Below are 11363 nucleotides of genomic sequence, written 5' to 3' on the forward strand. Positions count from 1 at the left end.
AATTATCATTTTTCCCAATTTACCCCAAAAGGTAATGATTCCTAAGAGAAAAAAAGGGATGGAATAGTATTAAAGTTTGTGGAAAGTGGAAACAGAGTTTCAAACTTGAGTTGGCTGCCAATCTTTTGACCTTTGTTTGTCTGCAACAAAATTTATATATTTTGTTTTGCAGATCATCTTATCTCTCTTTTTTCTGCTTTTCTTATCCAATTAGTCTAAAATCCCGTCCAAGTTCCAACATTGAAGGGCACTCATTGTTTGTCAACAAACAGACCACAGCATGATTTCAGTCCTAATAGCATACAAGATCAAGAGGACAAGACCATGTGAGACCTCTTAGGCAATATCTTAATGAAACACTCTTTTTCTTGTCTTAGATGATTCTTTGGTTTATCATAATGCACACGTAGTTGGGAAAAAAACAGATGAATTTAACAATTAGATTTCACATTTAGAGTATACTTTTCACATTATAGATAGTCTTACACGCCAAAATCACTGCACAAACACAAATTTGAGACTTTATTGATCACTTTAAAATGACAAAACAACATATGAAAACTTGACAAACCTGAAGAGTAAGCAAGTTCCAATTTAACCAGAAATTTCAATGGTTTTGACGTCAGGTTTCTTCACTTCCACCTTGGGAACAGTGACAGTAAGAACCCCGTTTTCCATGGAAGCTTTCACTTGATCGATTTTCACGTTTTCGGGCAACCGGAATCTTCTCATAAACTTCCCATTGCTACGTTCAACTCGGTGCCAAGTATCATTCTTGTCTTCCTTCTCAACATTCCTCTCTCCGCTGATCTGAAGTGCCCTGTCTTCTTCAATCTCCACTTTCATCTCTTCTTTCTTAAGCCCAGGAACATCAGCCTTGAAGACGTGAGCTTCTGGGGTCTCCTTCCAGTCGATTCGGGCGTTGAAGAATGCAGATGCATCGTAGATTTGGCTGGTGGTGAGTGAAGAAGGTAAAGGAAAGTCCTTTAATGGATCCCAAACATCAATCGAGAAAGGATCGAAGATGCTGCTCCTTCGATTGCCGAAGAAACTCGGGATCATCGCCATTTCTCTTAAAGTAGGAAAAAAAGACAACTTCGTACTAGAGAGATTCCTACTAATAGCGAGTATCTGATACTGCTTTCTTCATGGTAAGAAGATAGGATATGTTTAGTATTTATAGGAAGCTTAAGAGGAATCTGGTATTTTCAGGAACTTGTGTTAGTAGGGGGAAAGATTAAGAAATAACTAGAATGGTCTGGACTTCTTTATATTGGACTTATTGGGCCAACTTTATGAAACATGCACAAGGCAACTAATTACTATTTTATCTATTTAATATATAAGTATATAATATAAATTAATTTAAAATAAAAATTGAATTACACATGCTATACAAAATACGGTGGTCTACACATAGTATAAATGAATATAGCGTTTGACAAACTGTTCATAAATCATTTATATAATATTTGTTTATTAGTTAAATAAATTGATATGAACAAATTTTTTATGTTCATTTAATAAAAGAACGAACATGAACATAGGTTCGTTCGGTTCGTTTATGTTTACAAACAAGCTCAATTACTCAATTCTCCATTCTTTTTATTTTTTACATTTTAAATATTGGTGAAGGTAACGATTAAATTGATCATAAAGTGAACTTTGGAGTTCAAAATGTAAAACCTAAGGAAATTAAAGACTAATTGTGTAATTTCACCATTTTCTTTAGCTTTCAAATAAAAGAATAAAAAGAGTCTTGGTGTTCTAATATTAAATGAGTTAAATAAACATGTTCGCAAATGTTAAAGGAACGAATAATGACACCTTAAAAAAATAAATAAACGAACACGAATATGATATTAAAAATTTAAATAAACATGAATTGAACATGAACACCTTCAATCATACTATTGGTGGTGTTACAATTCCTTGTGGAGAAGACTTCTTCATTAACCATTTAACCTCACTTCAAGCTTGCAGTAGTTGCCTTCTGCTGATACAATTTTGACCAATGATGTACATCCTTCTGTTGTTTTGGTAGAAACAGATGGTGAAATGTATACTCTTCTGAGAAATTTACTAATACAAACCACAGCGGTTCTATTCTTAAATTTCCTCTAATTAAAGCCAATGTTCAGTTCATATTGCTCATTTGCAAAACCAGAAGAACATATAAGATTCGATTACCTATAATTACAGCACGCATCGGTAGAGCAGATCAGCCGAATTATTCTTCTGATGAACATGATGCATAGGACCCTTTTTAACCAGGACTAACAAAATTTTAAATTTAGTTTTCTCTTACCATGTAAAAGTAAAATTAATTATTGTAATACAAATATTTTATAAAACTTGAAAACTATTGGAATCCGTCTAATAGATTAAGTGAGAAGTAATGGCAGATTGTGAAATAAAATGCTCAAGGAGAATAAATTTTGGCTGAAATTATCCACACAACATCATAAACAAAATTCATGAAAAAAAAAGAGTTTCTCTGAAAGAAATTTGGTATTTATACATTGGTTACAAAAGTTAATATAGTTGACAAGGGAATGGGAATGCAGATAACAAACCACCTTACACACTTGCTTCCTAAAGACTAAAATTTGGGATGTGTCGGTAGAGCTAAATATCAGTCAATCTTTGCTTGGTTAGCCTATTTTCACATCAGTTCTTCTCATGAGCTTTGCAGGTTACGGATGAGATATACGAAAGCTTCTTCGCTACAAGGGATTGTCAGAGCACCTATAGGGTGATAGAAACCAAACTCTTCTTCAGCTTCACTCTACAAATTCTGGAATGAAGGATGATTCAGTAATGATATAGGGACAACGAATCTCTTATTTTCAGCTTCTCCAACATAAACAGAAAAGCGGCCCTTAGGCACCATTGTCGTCTCTGAAGATGTCAGTATCCGTTTCAGACTCGGCTTAGCATTAACAATTCTTGGAAAGCGGAAACCCATGGTTTTTGCGAGACTGGTAGATGAGGAAATGTGAGTGGATATTGGAACTTAGAGAACTAGTTAAGGCTTTGGCACAGGGTGGTAAAGAGAGATTGCTTTGGAGACATAAATTGTGAAGAATCACATGGCCCCCAACAAATAACAAAGTTTTGACAAGTTTGGTACCTTATAGCTCACCATTCAATGAAACCAACAATAATGGTCCATTGTGAAATACTATTATCATTGAATCATGACCAGAAGATGATGACTTCACTTAATTAAGCACTTGGTCGATATGAAGGGGAGACCAGAAAATATCAAAATAATCATATCGACTGGAAACTATGACTCGGTATGCCGTTTCCAGGCCCCACTTGTTTGCTGATAATTAGGATTGAAGAACACAGCTGCTTCTATTATTTGTTCTATGACATGACTGTGTTGAACTCAAAATTAAACAACTTGCCAGTCCGTGCAACACATGCCAGTGTCTACCGCTAGGACATGTTATAGAATTCTGATATAATTTTTACTTTAACCGCCGGGACAACTGCTTCATTTCAAGTTGTGTCCATTAATGGCAGGAAAATAGTGCATTCCAACAGATGTGGAGTCTAAATATCAACCCCTTTCTTGATCTGTTGCAAGACAAAAACCATGTGATCTTGAGCATCTTATGTCTTCTAACCAAACCCCACCATAATACATTGTAACCGCTCAATCTGCAATTCATTAGAATCCCATATATTTTATTCCATCTATATATACAAGTGCAATATCCACACCACAGACAAGGCATTCTCACATCCTCCTCTACAAGCAAATCTTACCATTAAGTTTTTAGACTCTTCTCTTATCTTCTTCATACTTCCAAATTACTAACAGCAATTCCTATCCGTGTGCCAAGAATTATGCATGCAAAATGATTCTTCGTCATTCTAAACTGTGTGCAAATCATGCAGCCTCCACCTCAACGGATGTTCCCAAAGGATACTTTGCAGTCTATGTTGGGGAAAGCCAAAAGAAGAGATTTATAGTTCCAATTTCATTGGAAACAGAATTCATGAAACGAAAGACTTCCTCTGAAAAAAATGTCATTTATATTTTGGTTACAAAAATTAATATGGTTGACAAGGGCATGGGATTGCAGAAAACAATCCGCCTTACACGCTTCCTAAACAATAAAATTCTGGTGGTGTCAATTGAGCTAAAGATCAGTCAATCTCTGCTTGGTTAGCCAATTTTCTTGCCATTTCTTCTCAAGAGTTTTATAGTCTATGTTGGGGAAAGCCAAAAGAAGAGATTTATAGTTCCAATTTCATTCTTGAACCAGCCTTCGTTTCAGAAGTTGTTAAGTGTAGCCGAGGAGGAATTCGGATTAAATCATCCTATGGGTGGTCTCACAATTCCTTGCAGAGAAGAAGTCTTCGTTGATCTCACTTCAAGCTTGCATTAGTTGCCTAGCGCTAAAACATTTATCAGCTGATACATTTTTTGATCATTGATGTACATTCTTCTGTTGTTTTAATTTGGCCCCATATGATATACCCAAACATTTAATTTGGGATACCCAAACATTTAATTTGATAACGAAAACATCAAATTTTAATGATAAATAAAATTTTGAATTTTAATGAGACAATAATTAATTAATAAAGACAACGTCATACATAAACTAAAACCATACAAATGAATATTTGAACATGTGTCATTTTTAAATTTTTTTACATCTCTCTATATTCGATCTCTTAAATCTTCTTCTTCTCAATTTCTATACTTCTTTTTATTTGTTCTTCCCTCTCAACTAGTCGTTTGCTACACACCGCTTCGGTAAATCTTCATACTTCTTCTGCTTATTCTCTCCTCTTTCATTTTATTTATTCTTATGCTAATCAAATGTACTTTATGTCTCATTTTTCCACTTTTCATCTGAAAAATAGCTTAAATATGAATCGTCGCTCTTTGAGTCGGTGTATGAAACCCAAATCTCTGCTTGGTTAGCCAATTTTCTTGCCATTTCTTCTCAAGAGTTTTATAGTCTATGTTGGGGAAAGCCAAAAGAAGAGATTTATAGTTCCAATTTCATTCTTGAACCAGCCTTCGTTTCAGAAGTTGTTAAGTGTAGCCGAGGAGGAATTCGGATTAAATCATCCTATGGGTGGTCTCACAATTCCTTGCAGAGAAGAAGTCTTCGTTGATCTCACTTCAAGCTTGCATTAGTTGCCTAGCGCTAAAACAATTTAATCAGCTGATACATTTTTTGATCATTGATGTACATTCTTCTGTTGTTTTAATTTGGCCCCATATGATATACCCAAACATTTAATTTGGGATACCCAAACATTTAATTTGATAACGAAAACATCAAATTTTAATGATAAATAAAATTTTGAATTTTAATGAGACAATAATTAATTAATAAAGACAACGTCATACATAAACTAAAACCATACAAATGAATATTTGAACATGTGTCATTTTTTAAATTTTTTTACATCTCTCTATAATTCGATCTTCTTAAATCTTCTTCTTCTCAATTTCTATACTTCTTTTTATTTGTTCTTCCCTCTCAACTAGTCGTTTGCTACACACCGCTTCGGTAAATCTTCATACTTCTTCTGCTTATTCTCCTCCTCTTTCATTTTTATTTTATTCTTATGCTAATCAAATATGTACTTTATTGTCTCATTTTTCCACTTTTCATCTGAAAAATAGCTTAAATATGAATCGTCGCTCTTTGAGTCGGTGTAGTGAAACCCATAAACACCATTAGCCAAATCAATCCCAAATTTTTCCCACGACCATATATTTGATATTCTCAATTTTTTGTCACTTCTCATACATCATAATCTTCACCCTAAACTCCTATTTATTCTAAAATTATAAAAAAAATATTCGTTGGAACTCGTCACTTCAATGTGACGAGTTCCATTTAATTTTAAAAAATTATTGACCGTTCCACAACGGTCACCCCAACAGTCCAAAATTTGAAATTATACCCGTTGGAACTCGTCACACCGGCATGACGAGTTCCATGTGAGTTTTTTTTTTAATTTATTAAAAATTTCTACGAGTTTCATATAACTTTTAACTTCGAAATTTTAAAAATTTAATATTTTTTTTTCAAATTTATTAAAAATTTGTAAAAGTTTCATATTATTTTTAACTTCAAAATTTTAAAATTTTTAATATTTTTTCAAATTTATTAATTACATTAAATATCAATGAAATTTAAACAATTCTAAAGTTTTTATAATTTTGCAAAATACAGTTTATTTAATTATAATTTTAAAAAATAAATAAATTTATTACTTAAAAATCAATTTTTGATATAATTAAATATTGACTACAAAAACTTAAATAAATAAATTTATTACTTATATTTGCGCAATTCTTGCCGATGTCGAGGCGTGGTAGAATGGTAATGACGTGGTGCTCGTCGATTTCGTCGTGGTCGTCCACCTTCTTTATTTTCCTCTTCTTCCGGTTCTGGTGTTTCGAACACTACTCCACCACTTTGATATACATCTTTGGGTGAAAACGATGGAGTACTCAAGGTATTTGACACCATCATTGACGTCATGCCTCAAATTGAGATTGTCCGTGATGAAGAAGATAATCCCACGACCTCTTTCTTTCAATTCTGAGGAAAATTATTGTGAATGTGACACTTAATCCCACCCACTTCCTTCCCACGCAGCTCGACTCTCCATCGATGGTTGATATGCACTATATCCACCATAACTTTCTTGCGATGAATAATAATTGACGGAAGCATAAGATGAAGATGTTGATGAAGATGATTTTTCCCATATTTTTCCTTCATTATTTCCCACTCAAACCGCTCCTCCGGCGTTGTCAAGTATGATTTTCCATTTGCTTCATAATTTTGGAGGTAGAGAGAAACATTGAAATCAAAATCTTCGAGTTGTACCTCAGAACGATTAGGCAATTGTGAATATCTATTTTGCCATTGATATATGAATGTAGTATGCTTCCTTGGCCAATCTTCTGTATGCTTCCCACGCGCATCTACTTTATGCAAATCGTCAATGTTATATATTGACATTTTTATTTGTTGGTGAAACCCAAATTGTCGCAAAACTTTATCGGCGGCATGGATCTCAACAATTGCGAAATGGAGCAATGGTATTATGGCACACCATGTGTCCGCTCCTTTAAAGAACATTGGCGGTAGACACCGTTGGATATTCGACTCATAATAAGACATCCAATTAAACTCTCAAAAGTATTATGTTAGTATAATTAAACAATTAATATTACAATTTCAAAGTTAATGCAAAAAATACGAAAATTTACCGCATGTCTACCGGCGATATCAATTCTCATCCGAATATCTACTTTGGTTGCACCCGACAACTTTGTATTGATTATTTGATGTCGCCATCTAAAAAAATTACATTATTTATTGTCATTTTCAAAATATTTCAACAAATATTACAAAATATCAAAACTTTAAATATATAAATTTACCTTGTGGCTAGAGGAAACTCCATAGGAGTGGATGTAATAGGCGTCATAAACGGGAGACGATATCGCGCCCATGATTGGAGCAAAACTAAACAATCCGCTACATCCGCTTTTTTTCCTCAAACGACTACGGTCGCCTTACATAGTTCATGATACAAAAACGTTTAATGAATAAGCAACAATTGCTTTAAGGACCTTCCTCATTTGAGACTGTACTGTTTGAAAATGTTTTTTCTCCTTTCTTTATTGAAGAATGAAAGAATTTTGCAAAGTATTACCCCTTTCAGGTTCACAATATAATCGAATCATAAACAAGGAGTTTAATGAATATCAAATAAATCAACTACGCTTTTAAATCATTCAAAAATCATAGTCCTATGGCAAGTGTCAAAATTATTGACTGATTTGAGGTGTAGGTTGATTTTGGTAAAGTAGGTTCTTTCAAGTTGGTTCAGTATGTCGCTTCGGGCTTCCACTAACTTGAAGAAATGGTTGTTATGCTCATCTTGTAGAGATACTTCTCGTTTCCAGAATCTCAGGAACGTTTTTGAGATGTGTGGTGCTTTATTAAGAGCTTAAGATCGTCTCTTATGTCGTTGTTGCACCATTCAATATTCGAGCCGCCTTTTCAGGTTTTCAACTCGAATCCTCCTTTGGTTTCAAGATGTTATTTAAAAATTTATATCTTGAACCCACCTTTATCATTTTTCATATCATGCATTAAAGATTTTAAAAACTAATTTTTGCAAATAAAATCAATCTTGGAAGACGGAATGAATTCTAAAGATATCATCTTTTACTTAGAAATCCATGTATGATTAAAATGGACTTTTCAGGTACGTAACGTAGGCCATGGCTTATGGTTACGAAAGAAAGGGATAAAAAGGCCCAAATAAGTGTTTAAGGGTCATCAAACCAAGGATCAATTCATTCTGATGCCGTCAATCTTGTTTTGTTTGACTTGGATCTGCCTTGCTGAGGAATTTTCCATCAACTGGATCCCTCTAGAGTGCCAAATTTTGGATTCATTTCCATTTTCTCATATCTCCAGCATTTCTTGCTCTTCTTGTTTGTACTTGATCAACCTTGTAACTTGAGGCTCAATAAATCACCCATCTTTATTCGATTTTCCTTTTTCTTTTTTTTTTCTTTTTCTTCTTCTTCTTTCTTTGCTGGATGAGTATAATACTTCAATTGCTTTGAGCACCTCTTTTTCCTTTTGCATTTTGGAGGTTTTCCATTATTCTTGATTGGATTGATCTTCAAGCACTCTGTATTTGACATACTTTGTAGTTCAAAACTTTCATGACTTCATGGAAACTTGTCTTCGTAATAAAACTGTATTGACAATCTTTATTCTTGTGAGCCAATATCCTTTACCTTGCCCCCTAATGTAGAGGGTGATCCTTGGTTAGGGTTGAATTAGAAGAAACATTATTCAGGCTCAAATGGGGACAACAAAGGATATATATATATTTAAAGGATAAATGAAACAATGCCGTTCATCATCTCATACACAGAAACCTTTGTAAAAAGAGGTATCCACAGGGGGATGAATATTCAAGATTAACTTTATTTACATGAAAAAATGTAATTAATGCATGATATATTATTTCAATCAATCACTTTCCCCTTCTTCTTTGAGTATGCCCTAATCACTCGAAATTATCATCAATGAGTTGGTCCATGATGCCTCATCTAGTCTCTTCTTGCAGTAAAATTCACGGATAATTGAAAGTTTGGTTCTTTTGAGGTCTTTTGGTTTATGATGGTTTTGTGTTCGAAAAGACAAATGTGTGACTTTTGAAGTCATGTATATGGTGGAATGTAGTATCATCAATCAACTATACCCGAAAAGGTAAACATCTAGAGTTTGTGTCTCAAAAAGGTAGAGACATTTCTTCAGAATCTCAGATAAATGTAGTGTCAGGATTTGGTTTTGGTAAAGGTCGAGTAATTGGTGTTGGATGGGATATGGAAGATATAATTTTATCACTTGCCAATAGATCTATAACTCTTGCAAATATAAAGAATATTTAATCTACTTGATACTCGATAATCTCAAGATTAAAACTTGATTCTTTGCTCATAACCATAAAAGAAACACATTTATTTATTGCACAAAAGGCGGAGAAAGGAACAAAAAACATATTCAAACAAGATGCTGAAAATAGAAAAGTACTACAGTGGTAGATAACATTTCCACTTTTTTTTTATTTTATTATGCCTCATTACTCCTTAAAGGTCCATGCTCCTGATTCAATTAAATTCTGAACCTTGCGTTTAATGCCCCACAATTCTCAGTAGTATGCCCCGTACTTTCCTTGTGGTAAGTATATTGCATTAACTTCATACCCTTCAGGAAATGGTTTTTTTTTTTTTTTTTTTTTTTTTTTAGACTGAACTGGAGTCACAAGATTCCGCTGAACTAGTAATGGGAGCAATTCTTCATATGTCATTGGAATTTCATCAATATGAGCTTTCTCTCGGGTCATTCGATAAGATTTGGTCCCATGATCAGTTGAATAAGATCTCACTGTATTGATCTCAGATTTTCTCTCAATGTCAGTATTATCGAAGCCTCTTATCTTGCCATTCTTGATAGCTATTTCAATCATTTCTCCACACATGATGATATCAGAGAAATTATTAGTGGCAGCCCCTATCATGTGATTAATATAGGGAGATTTCAATGTAATGATGAACAAAGTAGTGAATTCCCTTTCCGTCAATGGTGGATGCACTTGAGAAGCAACGTCTTTCCATCATTGTGAATATTGTCGAAAGCTTTCATTACACTTCATATTCATGCTTTACAACATTGTTCGATCAGGGGCCATATCAGTCATGTGCTTGTATTGACCCAAAAAAGCTTGAGCTAAATCCCTCCAAGAACGTATTTGAGTACGTTTTAGCTGATTATACCATTTGGATGCAGACCCGGATAAACTGTCTTGGAAACAGTGGATCAACAATTTTTCATTCTCTATATAGCCAGTCATACAACGACAGTACATAGTGATATGATATTCAGGATATGTGGTCCCATTATACTTCTCAAAATCTGGAATTTTAAAATTTGGTGGAGAATTAAGTCGGGGACCAAGTTCAGTTCTTTGGCGTCAAACTCATAAAATGACTCAACCGTCTCTCTAGAAGTAGTACAGAATTCATTTGGCTTTAACCCAGAAGCAGTAAGACAGTCAGTAGGGAATGAAACTCCAGCCTGATATTGTTGTTTCTTAACAGTGAAGTGAACTGGTGATTGGATTTCCTGACGTACAGAGGTGTGCTCAGGAATATGAGCAGGCGTAATACCCAGAGGATTTGTCTGAGAATTAGCTTCGATTTGTGCCTACTTGCTCCTCAATTCTTCATGTATCTCTTTTTGCTCTATCTTTAATTTGGATAGAATCCTCATTTCTTAGACATTTTTCTTGTGTCGTGCTGAGCGTTCTTGCTTCAAGGAAAAACCAAGATCACTTCGTTTGAAATCCTTATTTTAATGAATGAATGTTTTAATGTATTATGACATAAAAATGCAAAGATGCCAAATGTAGATATGCAAATGTAAAAATGTAAATGTAAATACAAACGTAAAAATGTACAAATGCAAAATACAAATGCATGTATGAAAAGGTGTTACTCAAGAGTGATCATCTTAGAACAGATTTCATTGAACGCAAAAGTTTCGGTACATCAAACAAAACTTTACATATAGGGATATATTTCATTCCTAACTTCTCCAAAGCCAAATTAGTCTATCAACTTAAGGGACATATTGCTTGTCTGGACTGTAACCTCTTCCATGACATTCTCTTTCATTTTCTGTGTCACTTCTCGAAGTTGCTCATTTTCCCTTATAAGAGATCTTTTCTGTCCAAGAAGTTCTTGAACAAGATCTTTATATATGTTGCAGTTC

General features: G+C 34.0%; 2 protein-coding genes across 2 annotated transcripts; one reads left to right on the forward strand and one right to left on the reverse strand.

Annotated features, from left to right (window-relative positions):
• Positions 1 to 593: 593 nt before the first annotated feature.
• LOC120134616 (17.3 kDa class I heat shock protein-like) lies at positions 594 to 6304 on the reverse strand. Its single transcript, XM_039151059.1, has 2 exons — positions 6298 to 6304; positions 594 to 1095 (listed from the first exon to the last, which is right to left on the reverse strand). The coding sequence occupies exon 2, from the start codon at positions 1066 to 1068 to the stop codon at positions 595 to 597; it is 474 nt and encodes a 157-aa protein (XP_039006990.1). The 5' UTR covers positions 1069 to 1095; positions 6298 to 6304; the 3' UTR covers position 594.
• Positions 4074 to 4432, forward strand: LOC120133943 (auxin-responsive protein SAUR23-like). The gene is made up of 2 exons (XM_039150432.1): positions 4074 to 4182; positions 4225 to 4432. The coding sequence occupies exons 1-2, from the start codon at positions 4074 to 4076 to the stop codon at positions 4404 to 4406; spliced, it is 291 nt and encodes a 96-aa protein (XP_039006363.1). The 3' UTR covers positions 4407 to 4432.
• Positions 6305 to 11363: the final 5059 nt, after the last annotated feature.

This window comes from Hibiscus syriacus, unplaced genomic scaffold, assembly GCF_006381635.1.
Source record: "Hibiscus syriacus cultivar Baekdansim isolate YM2019G1 unplaced genomic scaffold, ASM638163v2 tig00110597_pilon, whole genome shotgun sequence".
Taxonomy (NCBI): domain Eukaryota; kingdom Viridiplantae; phylum Streptophyta; class Magnoliopsida; order Malvales; family Malvaceae; genus Hibiscus; species Hibiscus syriacus.

Excerpts from the sequence above, each read along its gene's own strand:
- LOC120134616 (XM_039151059.1), bottom strand. The coding sequence starts at position 1,068 with ATGGCGATGATCCCGAGTTTCTTCGGCAATCGAAGGAGCAGCATCTTC.
- LOC120133943 (XM_039150432.1), top strand. The coding sequence starts at position 4,074 with ATGGTTGACAAGGGCATGGGATTGCAGAAAACAATCCGCCTTACACGC. Across the intron at positions 4,183-4,224 it reads GATCAGTCAATCTCTGCTTG|TCTATGTTGGGGAAAGCCAA; the intron begins GTTAGCCAATTT and ends AGAGTTTTATAG.